At 38.4% G+C, this 14,344-nt stretch overlaps 1 protein-coding gene across 2 annotated transcripts in view; it reads right to left on the reverse strand.

The window, feature by feature from the left end:
- Positions 1-14,344, reverse strand: part of FNIP1 (folliculin interacting protein 1) — a 155,078-nt gene that overhangs the window by 20,290 nt on the left and 120,444 nt on the right. For both annotated transcript variants that reach the window (XM_012447430.2, XM_012447478.2), the window contains 2 exons: positions 8,623-10,042; positions 7,611-7,779 (listed from right to left, as the gene is read on the reverse strand). In XM_012447430.2, coding sequence (XP_012302853.2) covers positions 7,611-7,779; positions 8,623-10,042 — 1,589 coding nt within the window. The remainder of the gene's footprint in view (positions 1-7,610; positions 7,780-8,622; positions 10,043-14,344) is intronic.

The raw sequence follows: 14,344 nt of genomic DNA on the forward strand, positions 1-14,344 counted from the left end.
AAAAGGATTCAAAAGTCAGAATTTGTCCTCACTGAAATCTGGTAATAAAAGATTTTAAAAGAATTTTTCTTTTGAGAGTTTCATAGTCAGAAATCAACTTAATTAAAGGTGATATTTGGGCTATATGTGTACAGAAATTGTTTGGAAGCCCTTGCTCTCCCTCCAAAAACTTCTCAGTGGATAGAATTTTGCCTTGATTCTGTTTCTGTGTATTTATATGTGCTGTGTGTGTGATGTTTATATAGAGAGCTTCGATTAATTGGTTTAAATAATAATAAGCACTTGAATTAAACATTGTCAGAAAAATGGAAACTTTAAGGCCTGTAGGTCACATGACTCTAATAATCTTTTTTTAAATAAAAAAAAAGATTATTGGTAAAGTAAAATGAAAATGTCTTCAAAGTTTATATATTTAGTCTAAATTAGGGAGGTCAGACACTGTTTGCTGGATGCTCTAAGGTCATAAACTGCTTCTGTGACTTTTACTGATTGTCTGTTCTCCAGCCAATAGATTCTAGGTAAGGCCTGGAGGCATAAGAAGTCAGGCAGTTCCACTGGCTAGGCTGGGAAAAGTCATAGGCTCTGAAATCTTATACATGGTTAAAAATGCTTGCTTACCAGGTTTCTCACCAAAAATAAAATTTGCTAAAAGTTAACAGTGCAGCATGCATTTGAGACTACTGTAAAAACAGTTTTATATGCAAGGTGCAGAAGGAAAAAAGAAATGTGATTTTGGTGGGAGGCTATAAGAAGGCATGGGAATATGTTTTTGTTAAAGGGAATAAAATTTTGTGTAGCTCAGGGGGTTTTAACGATTGTCTTAACCTCAAAGAGTAATGTGACAAAACTGAAGGTTTAGGCAAGGTATAGAGGGTTTGTGAAGGGTTGATCTTGTAAAGGAATTTCTGTAGGTATGAGCAAGTTTGCTAAGATCTGAAGGGGACTATTTAATTTTTCAGTATGTTGGACACTGAAATAAGAGCACACTAATGCAGGGCCGGAATCTGGGCTCATGTATCTGAATTACATGGTTTTCTTACTAAATTGATCTACTGCTTAAAATAAAATTGTAAAAGATTAAAAAAGGTTTATGAAAATTTTACCTTATGGTTGAGCTAATTAAGATTCAATAGATTTGTTTATAAGGTTTTATTAAGAATTGGGTTTAACACTACTAACACACTAATGCAAAGGTGAAATTTGGCTTTCTCTTTAGAACAAGATTTTTGGGAGGCTGAGGTGGGAGGATCACTTGAAGCCCCAGAGTTTGATACCAGCCTGTGTAATACAGCCAGACCCCATCTTCACATAAATAAACAAACAAACAAACAAATGTTAGCCAGGCATGCTAGCATGTGCCTACAGTCCCAGCTACTTGGGAAGCTGAGGTGGGAGACCTGCCTGAGACCAGGAGTTCAGGGCTGCAGTATAAGTCATGTTTGTGCCACTGCACTCTAGCCTGGATAACAGAGCAAGACTCTGTCTCAAAAATAAAAAAAGCAACGGAAGAATGGTAAGAAACATAAACTATGCAAAAACCATGCAATAATCCACAAACATTAAAAAAAAGTTTACACACTATCTTAGTATAGGGAAATATTCTTAACTGTTATGCAACAAAAGCAGAATTTAAAACAGGTAACATAAAATCATATAGAGTACAAAAATATGTATATATGTAAATACATATACATGTACATATTTTATATATAAGGACTCAACTATATAAAAATATATATCATATAGATGCACAGATATACATGAGCATATATTTTATATATGAGGCTTCACATATATACATGATATATAAACACACATACATACAGAATAATAATCATAACAAGAAGATGCACAGCACAGTGTGACTAATGTAATCAAACAGTGTAAGTCTGGTATATAAACATCAGTATTACTTTCATTATAGCCAAAGAAACTGAGGCTTTCCTAGAGTAAATATTCTGTCTTATGATATACAGGTAGAAAGTGGTCAATTCTGGGTTTTATGAGAAGCCACAATGCTGCCTAATGCCTGGAGGAAGTTTTGTATTAAGAATAGCTGATAATAGAGTTGGGAAAATTTGTGTTTGACTTTCTTCACATTTCAATATTTTGTATAATAAATATATATTGATTCAGTAAGAAAAATGCTACTTTCTTAGAAATCGGGGAGAAAAAGAAACTCCCCTCTTATAATTCAGAAAAATAGGATTTTATCTTTTTTAAAAAGTATCACTTCCATTATTTATATATTAAAAGGTTCCTACGTTTTTCCATGTAGTCACATAAAAAATAATTTTCATTATAAATATGATAAATTATAAGTATGCAAGGATTAAAGTCATTTTTTTTTTTTAGAAATCCTGGCTGGGCGCAGCGGCTCACACCTGTAATCCCACCGTTTTGGGACACTAAGGCAAGCGGATCATGAGGTCAGGAGATTCACGAGGGCAGGAGACTGAGATTATCCTGGCCAATATGGTGAAACCCCTTCTTTACTAAAAACTAAAATTAGCTGGGCATGGTGGCGGGTGCCTGTAATCCCAGCTACTTGGTAGGCTGAGGCAAGAGAATAGTCTGAACCAGGGAATCGGAGGTTGCAGTGAGCCGAGATCATGCCAATGCACTTCAGTCTGGTGACAGAGTGAAATTCCATCTCAAAAAAAGAAAAGAAAAGAAATCCTATACATGCTTTAAAATGATAGATAAAAAAATTCAACAACCTGTCAGTGCTGAGACTGAAGTTCTTTATTTTCCTTTTTGTCAAATTTTCCTGTAACCGTGCTTTGATAATATACTTACATGACTAAATGAAAATATGAGAGGGAAAGACTAGAAACCCAATACTAAAACAGACGGGGAAAGACAAATAGTTCCTTCTTTTACTCTTGGAAAGAATCTAAGAGGAACAGATCTGGGACCACTAATATAAAAGTCTTATAAAACTTTGTAATGGTGATTTTGCTATTTGTATTACTCTTTGTTCATCTGTTTTAGTAACAGTATGGCATAATAGCTTAAGAACATAGCTTAAGAACAGGCAGGTAAGAATTGAATTCTAGTTTTTGCCTTTCCCTATCTATGTAACTTAAAAACTTCTCTGAGCCATATCTGAAACACAGAGATACAATAATAAGTACCTCAAAGGATTATTATAAGATTAAGTAAAATAGTACATTTAAGTGCCTGGGACACAGTAAGGCAACAATAAATACTAAATGCTATTATTATTATTATTCATCCTATAATAATTAGCAGGTAGAAACCCTTAAAATCAAAATGATATCTTTATCTTCAGTAGGAGGCAGCAAGCCTTTCCAATGCCAAGCTTTCACAGAGTAAAAGTCAAAAGACACTATGTTTGGTGACAGGTACAGATAAAAGAAGAAAAGAGACTAAGCAACTAGGATAAGACATAAAGACAAGAGTACACAGAGTGCATTAGAAGAACTCACCTACAATTCCTTAACCAAGTAATTCAACAAATAGTAGGCACTACGTTAGGCATTGGGAGGGAAGCATTGGAAAAACTAGAAATGGTTCCTTTACCCTGAAGGGCATTCATACCACCAAATAATAAAAATTCTGTCCTTTGAAGCAATAATACATTCAAGTACCTTTCTCAGGCACTACTTTTGTTATGTTTTGTACTACATTTATTCATACACTTGGCCTATTTTCTCTGTCGCTAAGTAAAAAACTTGAAGTCAGAAACTTTGTCTTTTTCAGACATATATCCCTTGGAGTATTGGCACTATATTCAGAACACAGTAGGTCAGGAAATATTGATTTGATTGGTATTCAAAAGCTGAGCAAACTAGCCTTTAAATATGAAAATCGTAAGTTCTGATAAGTTTTTTTCACAAACTTTATGTCTAGATTTGCCATAATTCCTCTACTATCTAATAAAACGCCAAACTTCACAACTTGGCTAACTTTCTACAGACACAGGTTAAACCTTATTGGCTAACAACTGACTGACTGTTGCTCACTGAGCCACATTTTCTCATCCATAATTTCCCACTTGGCTTTCTTCATTGCTTTTCTTTTTTTTCTTTTCTTTTCTTTTTTTTTTTTTTCGTTGAGATGAGAGTCTTGTTCTCTTGCCCATGCTGGAGTGCAGTGGCGTGATCTTGGCTCACTGCAACCTCTACCTCCCAGATTCAAGCGATTCTCATGCCTCAGCCTCCCCAGCAGCTGGGATTACAGGCACATGCCACCATGCCCAGATAATTTTTGTATTTTTGTAGAGGTGGGGTTTCACCATGTTGGCCAGGCTGCTCACAAACTCCTGACTTCAAGTAACCCACCCACCTCAGCCTCCCAAAGTGCTGGGATTATAGGCCTGAGTCACCATGTCTAGCCTCTTCATTTCTTTTTTAACTTTTTAAATTTAGAGGTGGCCAGATTTTGTTATTAAAGCAAAATATTAAACTGATACATACAACTGAGGGGAGAAACAGAAAATCCAACAAAACAATAGTTGGAGACTTCAATATTTCACTCTCAGTAATTGATGGCAGAACCAAACCAAAAATCAGCAAGAACATAAAATACTTATATAAGGCTATTATATAATGGTTATCTAACTTGACCTGATAGTTACAGAACATCTCAACAAGAGCAGAATATATATTTTTTTCAAGAGTCATAAAACAAGTCTCAATAAATTTAAAAGGGGTGAACAATGTATGTTTTCCAACCATAAGAGAATTAAATTAGAAACCAACAACAAAACCATTTTTAAGAATTCCATACATATTTGTAAATTAAATAGCACACTTCCAAATAACTCATAAGTCAAAGAAATTACAAGTAAAATTTAGTAACATTTTGAAATGAATGAAACTGAAAACATAACAGATCAAAATTTGTCAGATTCGGCTGGGCAGAGTCTTACGTTTGTAATCTCAGCACTTTGGAAGCTTGAGGTGGTGGATCACCTGAGGTCAGGAGTTCGAGACCAGCCTGGCCAATATGATGAAACTCCGTCTCTACTGAAAATACAAAAATTAGCCAGGTGTGGTGGTGGGTGCCTGTAATCCCAGCTGTTCAGGAGGTGGAGGCAGAGGCAGGAGAATTGCTTAAACCTGGGAGGCAGAAGTTACAGTGAGCCTAGCTTGAGCCACTGCACTCCATCCAGCCTGGGTGACAGAGCAAGACTCTGTCTCAAGAAGAAAAAACAAAGGGGGCAGGTGTGGTGGCTCATGCCTGTAATCCCAGCACTTTGGGAGGCCAAGGAGGGCAGATCATGAAGTCAGGAGACCATCCTGGCTAACACAGTGAAACCCCATCTCTACTAAAAATACAAAAAATTAATCAGGCTTGGTGACACACGCATATAAGCCCAACTACTTGGGGGGTTGATGCAGGAGAATCATTTGAGGCAGGAGAGTCGTTTGAGCCCGGGAGGCGGAGGTTGCAGCGAGCTGAGATTGTGCCACTGCATTCCAGCCTGGGTGACAGAGTGAGATTCTGTCTCAAGAAAAAGAAGCAGCAGCAGCAAAAAACCAATAGAAAAGATTTTATGGTCTAGGGGCTGAAAGGTCTCTGTCTCAATGACTCAACTCTGCTCTTAGGCATGGACATAGCCAGATAGCATATAAATGAATGACTGTGGTTGTGTTCTAATAAAATTTTATCTATAAAAACCAGGACTCTTTGGCCCACTGTCCATAGCTTGTTAATCCTTGATGCATATGGGCAAAAAAATATATACAATTTAAGTTAAACCACGAATGAACCTCTTTTTGGAGAAGCCCTCACCTTTTGACACACACACACACACACACAAAATTATAAAATTCAGAAATAGAACAGGAGACATTACTAGCGACCTTATAGAAATTAAAAGGATTATAAGTTTATACTATAAACAACTTTATTTCAATAAATTAGACCACTTAAATGAAACTAATAAATTTCTAAAAGACAAAAACGGACCAAAATTGACTCAGGAAGAACTAGAAAATCTAAATGTATAAAAGGTGAAGAAATTAAATCAGCAATTTAAAATATTCTTATTTTTAAAAGGCTGGATGCAGATTTTTTACTAGTGAATTCTACCAAACATTCAGAGAATAAAAATAGTACTAATCTTCTAGAAACTCTTCCAGAAAATATAGATGGACATACTTCCCAATTCACTATATAAGGCCGGTGTTACACTGATATCAAAGCTAGACAAAGACATCATAAGAAAAATAAAAAGCAACATTTCTCATGAATGTAGACTCCAATATCCACAACAAAATATTAGTAAATCAAATCCGTATTAAAAAAATTATATACCATGACTGAGTGGGATTGCTTCCCAGGAATACAATGGTTGGCTTCATGTCTAAAAATCAATCAATGAAATCCATGACATTAATAATTTGAAGATGAAAAACCATATGACAATACCACCATCTCAATAGACATTCAGAAAAAGCGTATGACCAAAAGCCCACATTCACTCATGAATAAAGGATGGAACTCCCCTCCTCCACCCTGGTCTAAAAGCTAGGAATAAAAGGAAACTGCCTGTCTCTAAAAGAAGCATCGGGTTAAAAAAAAATAATAAAAATAAAAAGCGGGCTGGGCACGGGGGCTGACATCTGTAATCCCAGCACTTTGGGAGGCCAAGGCAGAAGGATCACCTGAGATCGGAAGTTTAAGACCAGCCTGACCAACATGGAGAAACTCTGTCTCTACTAAAAATACAAAATAATACAAAATTAGCCAGGTGTAGTGGCACATGGTGCATGCCTGTAATCCCAGCTACTCGGGAGGCTGAGGCAGGAGAATCACTTGAACCCAGGAGGCAGAGGTTATGGTGAGATGAGATTGCACCATTGCACGCCAGCCTGTACAACAAGAGTGAAACACCATCTCAAAAATAAATAAATAAATAAATAAATAGGTTTCATCCATCTAATAAAGGGCATCACAAGAACCTTACAGCTAACATCACACTTAATCATGAAAGATGCAACATCTTCTTCTAAGATCATGAATAAGGCAATGATGTCCATGGTCACCATTTCCATGCAACACTCTATTGAAAGTTCTAGCCAGTACAACGAATCAAAAAAAAAAAAAAAAGTTGGGGTCAGGGGGACAAAGGCATCCAGATTGTTAAAAAAGATTTAAAACTATCTGTTCACTGATAAAATGAGCCTGTATGTAGGAAACCTTAGGGAATCTATATAAAAAAACTGAATAGACTAATATATTAGAGTTCAGAAAGGCCATAGGATATAAGATCAATACACAAAAGCCAACCCCACTTCTATATGTGAGCAATGAACAATCTGAAAGCAAAATTAAGAAAATAATTCCATTCAAACTTAACCACTTGTAAATTTTTGATACTGTAAATAACCTAGTTGATGGACATCCACGAATACATAAAGTACTTTCTGTATTTCTGATATCCATGTGGATAAATTTCTGGAACTTTATTTGTGTTCACAGTGACAGAAAGATCACGGGCACTGAATATAAAGTAATGGAATCAGAGAACAAGGATTGTGTTGTAAAAGTATGACCAAAAATATAAGGCAATTTTGGGTTCTGCTGGTTAACGGAGTTTGTTCTAAATAAACTCAAGAACAGTGAAGGTCATTCACCTGCACAGCATGAGACAAATCTGACATCAGACACTGACGGAACCTCTCATCATTCCCAATTCCTTGAAGAACAAAGTCTGGCACATAAGATGAGCAGTAGCCACCCAGCAAGGACCTCCCAAAATTGGCAATGTTGGGCTGAACAGCACTCACTTCAATTAACTTCGACCTGGAAGAAAAATACCCCCAAAAGACATCTAATTAATAATAAATATATTTAACCAGTTAAAAAAAGAATTGTGAACTCTACTAGTCCATATTTTATACTAGTCTGTGTTAATACAAAGAGTAAAATCATCCTTATGTAATGGTAATGGTAAAAATCAAGAGTAAACTGGTAATAATAGTAAAATCAAGAGTAAAATCATCCTTATTTAAAAACTGGCTCAAGTGCTCTATCACAAAATAAAACACTTCTTATCAAGAGGAGAAGGTCTGAGGAGCAACTCCGTAATGAAGTGAGAATTAATCTTTTGTAACAGACTTTAAGAGAGCTGTCCCCTATGTTTGTAACACATTCTTAATACAATCATCTAAAACAAAGTAATTAAATGTTTCACAAGTCCAAAGGTGGGTATGTAACATTTCTCAAGCATGAATCTTCTTACATACTTGACTGAAAATATACATTCTCTGTTTTCTTGTTAGTCTTGGCCAAATATATTTCTAACAGCCAATCTAACATCTCAGGGATTAGTGCTCCCTAACTGCCAGGCTCAGCATATGTCCTTTTGTGGGGCATAATTCACTACTAAATGGCTTGAAACCTTCTAAGCAGTAAGAAATCATAACTAGATCCTTTAACTTTTCTCTGAGGTCTTCAAAAAACCTTTCTGAGGTGTTTCTGGAGCTCAGGTTTTAATCCTTTTTATGAGTTAAGAGAATATGAAAATAAGAGAGATCTATCTAGGACAATGATTTCTTCTTTTATAGCAACCTTCAGAGAATAGCTAAACAAAAGAATGGTACATATTTATATAGGGCCCATTATAGGTGAAAACTTCCTACTTACCCAGGAAACGGTATTTCATCCTCTTCTGCCCAGTCTTCTTGCTCTCCTCCATAATAACTGCTAACTTGTCTAGTCATATCATGACCTGTATCTTCACTTTCACTATCCCCAAGGGCACTATCTGAACTTTCGTTTCTTGGAATGTCCCATTCAGTTCCTACAGCAATTTTTTTGTCTGAACTCTCTTTATCCCCATGGGGGACAAGAATGGAGAGTGTATCTCTTTGGTCCTGCTGAGGAAAGCAGGTTTTACATGAATTTTGGGGAACTGCTTGTATACATTTACAAAATTCATTGTTCTGTTTGTTATTTTTTGTACACAATATTTTTGAAAACTCTAACATACAGCAATGGTCTTTACTATCTGTACTTGTTTTAATCGGAACATCATCAATAGTCCTGGTTTCAATTGAATCATCATTAAAATATTCATCAAATAAGCTCATGCTTTCTGGGTCTGAATGATTCCAACAGGGAAGTTCGCAGGGCTCTTCAGAAGCCATGTTCTGTATATCAGACTCTCCAGATTGGTCCTTAGTTGTTTGTTTAGTTTCTTGATGCTGATCAATAGCCCCCCTTTCTTCCTTCAGTGGTTTGGTGTGATGCCTGGTAATCTGATCCACCACTGCCTGACTTCGAAGTTCAGTATCCGAATCCGGTGACATAGAATCCCCAATCAGGAAAGTAACCTTTGTGTGGGCAGTCTCACAAGAAAATGAAGCAGACACAGTCTTATCTGGAGGTTTTTTTTCCACAACCATTCCTGTGGATCTCATTGCTTTGCTTGTGTGACTATCTGAATCCAGCAACTTCTCACTCTGCCATGTTTCCTCTGTTGGCTCTAAGCCTGACTCTGACAATGAACACTTGTCTACTGGAACAGATCCTGTGCAAACAACTGTCTCTAACTTGGTGTCAAGGCAAGTTCTTAATTTATCTCTGTACTGTTTAACATCAACAGCATTTTCTTCTTGGCAGTCAGAAGGAGAAATCATCTGGCACTCATCTGAAATTCCTAAAAGCTCCTTAGAGCTGTTTTGAATATCTTCTCTCTCTTGTTGAGAAATGTTCTCCACATTTTGCCCAAGGAGTGGATGACTGCAATATTTACAGTTACAATTAGGAGTTCTTACTTCTTCTGACTCTTTAAAGAGCAAACTGCTTTTGTTTCTATGCATTGTGACAAGGACATACTCCGATTCTTCTATTTCACCTTTCTCTAAAGTGGTAGTAATAACTGTGCCTGGCATAACGATGGCTTCATCTTCTCCATTTTCTAAAAGATGTGTTTCTTGAAGTTCAGAGCATCTTATAAAATAAGTAAGAAAATAAAGTAGCCTCTGGACCATGTCTTGTCGTTTGCCAACCACCACAGTCCTTGCTAACCGTACAGGAGAGCCAATAGCGCCGTACAAGTCTCCTGTAACGAAAAAAACTCAGTTATTAAGCACATCCTTTATTGACACAGCTAAGTAGTCTGTTTTTAATGATCAGAAATCTACTCTTACTATATGAATAGTAGTTTAGGTTTTACTCTTGTTCTTTTCTTTTTGGAGACAGGGTCTCATGCTGTTATCCTGGCTGCAGTGCAATGGTACAATCACGGCCCACTGCAGCCTCGGCCTCCTAGGCTCAGGTGATCCTCCTACCTCAGCCTCCTGAGTAGCTGGGACTATAGGTGCATGCCACCATACCTGGCTACTTTTTCGTATTTTTTTGGTAGAGACAAAGTTTTGCCATGTTTCCCAGGCTGGTCTTGAGCTCCTGGGCTCAAGCGATCCTCTGGCCTTGGCCTCCCAAAGTGCTGGAATTACAGGCATGAGCCACCATGCCTGCCCTTACTTTTAGTTCTTTAACAGATGAGTGACTATTCAAGGTGGGGAAGATGAGATTAATAATCTTAACCAGAGAGAAAGGTGAATTTAAGGGTTTTCTGGTTTCCTCCTTAAACACAGGCTATGGTTCAGAAACCTTAAGCAAATAGTTCTGAAACTCACATATCCCAAGAATATTCTCTAAGCCAGGCTCCATACAGAGCATTTTTACCTGGTTAGAGAAATACTGCCTGAAGTACTATGTACACAAGGATTCTGTAGCTTTGTCCATTCAAGAAAAGACAAAGCACAATATCTGCTGGCTTGTAAGGAGAAGAAAGGAGTAGTGGTAAAACGGAGCAAAGCTAGAGTAGTCACATCACACACCTAATCATTCCTGATTTAAATCGTATCTCTGGGGCTGGGATTGCATTTCTGTAATCCCAGCATTCTGGGAGGCTGAGAGGGGTGGACCACTTGAGGTCAGGAGTTCAAGACCAGCCTGGCCAACATGGTAAAACCCTGTCTCTATTAAAAATACAAAACTCAGCCAAGCGTAGTGGCGGGTGCCTGTAGTCCCGGCTACTTGGGAAGCTGAGGCAGGTTTAAGCTTCTGCTTAAACCTGGGAGGCAGAGGGTGCAGTGAGCCAATATTGCACTACTGTACTCTAGCCTGGGTGACAACAGCGAGACTCCATCTCAAAAAAAAATTTTTTTAATGTCATATCTCTACACTTTAACTGTTGTTCCCTTAGCCAGCATCCCACCCCACCAGCTCCCATGTTTGCATAAGCCTATTTTACCCTTCCATTCCCTAAAGGGTTGGGTACTCAGGATAGGCCAGAAAGGACAGGAAGAGAGAGACTCATATTTACTAAAAGGAAAAGAAAGGGCAACAAGTTTAGCCATGCAGTTCATTTTCACTTTTGAATCCATTCTAAATATGACCAGCCATTATGTTAAAAGCAGGGGAGGTGAGGGGGGCAGGACTAGAAATTATCAATATCATTTCTGTATTTACGCTATCATTCAAATTAAACAAGTAATTTCAGTACCAAAACAATGGAGAATAGGGCTGGGCATGGTGGCTTACGCATGTAATCTCAGTATTTTGGGGGGTGGAAGTGGGCTGATCACTTGAGCCCAGGAGTTCAAGACCAGCCTGGGCAATATGGCAAAACCCTGTCTCTACAAAAAAAATACAAAGAAGTAGCTGGGCATGGTGGCGCATGCATGAAATTCCAGCTACCTGAAAGGCTGAGGTGGAAGAATCACTTGAGCCCAGGAAGTTGAGGCTGCAGTGAGCCATAATCGCACCACTGCACTCCAGCCTGGGCGATAGAGTGAGACTCTGTCTCAAGAAAGGGGAAAAAAAAAAAAAAGGAGACTACAAAGTCATTAATTTCAACTTAAATTCAATTTTTACAAATTTTCAGTATACACATTTAAAAACCTCTATTTTTACTTTACAAAACCCTCGCACTTTTTAAAGGAACAAATATAAATAGGTCTCAAATAAATATATGCTATAAATACTATCATGATAAATTTTCTCCTCTAGCTAATACTTGGCTCAAATATCACCATGCCACTGTTCTAAACTACTCCCACAATTCCCACGAATTACCAAGTAAGCTGAAATTGCTTTGGCACGGCAAGTGAGTCTTTCATGATTCCCAGTTTACTTTTCCAGCTCTATCTTTTATACTCATCCTCCTTTTTGGCAGTAAGAAAAAGAAATAATCTTTTTTTTTTTTTTTTTGAGACGGAGTTTCGCTCTTGTTACCCAGGCTGGAGTGCAATGGCACGATCTCGGCTCACCGCAACCTCCGCCTCCGGGGTTCAAGCAATTCTCCTGCCTCAGCCTCCCGAGTAGCTGGGACTACAGGCACGCACCACCATGCCCAGCTAATTTTTGTATTTTTAGTAGAGACGGGGTTTCACCTTATTGACCAGGATGGTCTCGATCTCTTAACCTCATGATCCACCCGCCTCGGCCTCCCAAAGTGCTGGGATTACAGGCGTGAGCCACAGCGCCTGGCCTAAGAAATAATCTTTATTCACGCAAAGCCCCAGCTAAACTGGACCACTGAATATACTCTGCACTTTTAACACCTCGACTTTTTACTCATGTGATGTCCTGTACCTTTCCTTAGTATCTCTGCCAGTCCACAGCTTCCCACTTAAGCATCCACACTTAGGCAAAAGTAGGCTCCCCTATTGCACTCCCACTAAACTTTTCATTTCTCTTATAGTTCCCCCTTGAATTATCATTGTTGTCTGCATATATATTACCTACAGTCTCAGACCATTGACTCCTTGAGGATAATTTCCAAATTATTCATCTTTATATCCTCTGTGCTTTTTGCACAGAGCCTTCGGCAGTCAACAAATGATTGTAGAATTTAAAAAGGACTTAAATGTCCCAATTTTTAAAATACTACTAATAATCTGATTTTAAAAAGGTCCACCAGGCCAGGCACTATAGCTCGTGCTTGTAATCTGAGCACTTTGGGAGGTTGAGGCGGGCAGATGATTTGAAGTCGGGAGTTCGAGACCAGTCTGACCAACATGGCGAAACCCTATCTCTACTAAAAATACAAAAATTAGCCAGGTGTGGTGGTGCATGCCTATAATCCCAGCTACTCAGGAGGCCGAGGCAGGAGAATTGCTCAAAACAGGGAGGTGAAGGTTGCAGTGAGCTGAGATCACACCATTATACTCCAGCCTTGGCAACAAGAGCAAAACTCCATCTCTAAATAAATAAATAAATAAATAGGTACATGCAATGGAATACTACTCAGCATTAAAAAGGAATGAACTATTAATACATACAAAATAGGTGAATTTGAATTATACTGAATGAAAGAAGTCAGACAAAGTATATACTGTATGATTCCATTTGTATACAACTCTAGAAAATGCAATGAATCTACCATGACAGAAAGTAGGCCAGTGGCTGCCTAGGGATGGCGGAAGAGGAACAGGGAAGTTGGGGAGAGGGAGAAGGTGGAGGAGGAAGAGATTACAAAAAATGTATAAGGAAACTTTTGGAAGTGATGCAATATGATTACCATTTTGATTGTGGTGATGGTTTTAGAGGCATATATATACATACACACACACACACACACACACACACGCCAAAACTTATCAAATTGTGTATTTTATATTATTTATTTATTTATTTTGAGACACATTCTTGCTCTGTCACCCAGGCTGTAGTGCAGTGTCAAGATCTCGGCTCACTGCAACCTCTGCCTCTGGGTTCAAGTGATTTTCCTGCCTCAGGTCCTGAGAAGCTGAGATTACAGGTGCCACCAACATGCTCGGCTAATTGTTTTGTATTTTTAGTAGAGGCAGGGTTTCACCATGTTGGCCAGGCTGGTTTCGAACTCCTGACCTTAAATGATCCACCCACCTCGGCCTCCCAAAGTGCTGGGATTACAGGCATGAGCCACCGCACCCGGTTCAAATTGTGTACTTCAAATATATGTTGAGCCAGGTGTGGTGGCTCATGCCTGTAATCCCAACACTTTGGGAGGCCAAGGTGAGCACATCATTTAAGTCTAAGAATTTGAGACCAGTCTAGGCAACATGGTGAAAAATACAAAAACTAGCCTGGTGCGGCATTACACGCTTGTAGTCCCAGCTACTTGGGTGACTAAGGTAGGGGGATCATCTGATCCCCGGGAGATTGAGGCTAATGATCGTGCCACTACACTCCAGCCTGGGGGAAAGACTGAGACCCCATTTTAAAAATGCATTTACTGTATGTCAATTGTAACTCAATAAAATGGAAAGGAGCGGGGTAGGAGCAAGGGAGAAAGCCAATAGGGATGGAGATTGGTTATATGAATTGATAAGTCGTATGATAATCCAGCTGGCAAGCTCAATCACCAAAGCAA

This window comes from Aotus nancymaae, unplaced genomic scaffold (assembly GCF_030222135.1).
Source record: "Aotus nancymaae isolate 86718 unplaced genomic scaffold, 86718_ANA_hifiasm-v0.15.2.pri h1tg000064l_1, whole genome shotgun sequence".
In the NCBI taxonomy this organism is placed as follows: Eukaryota; Metazoa; Chordata; class Mammalia; order Primates; family Aotidae; genus Aotus; species Aotus nancymaae.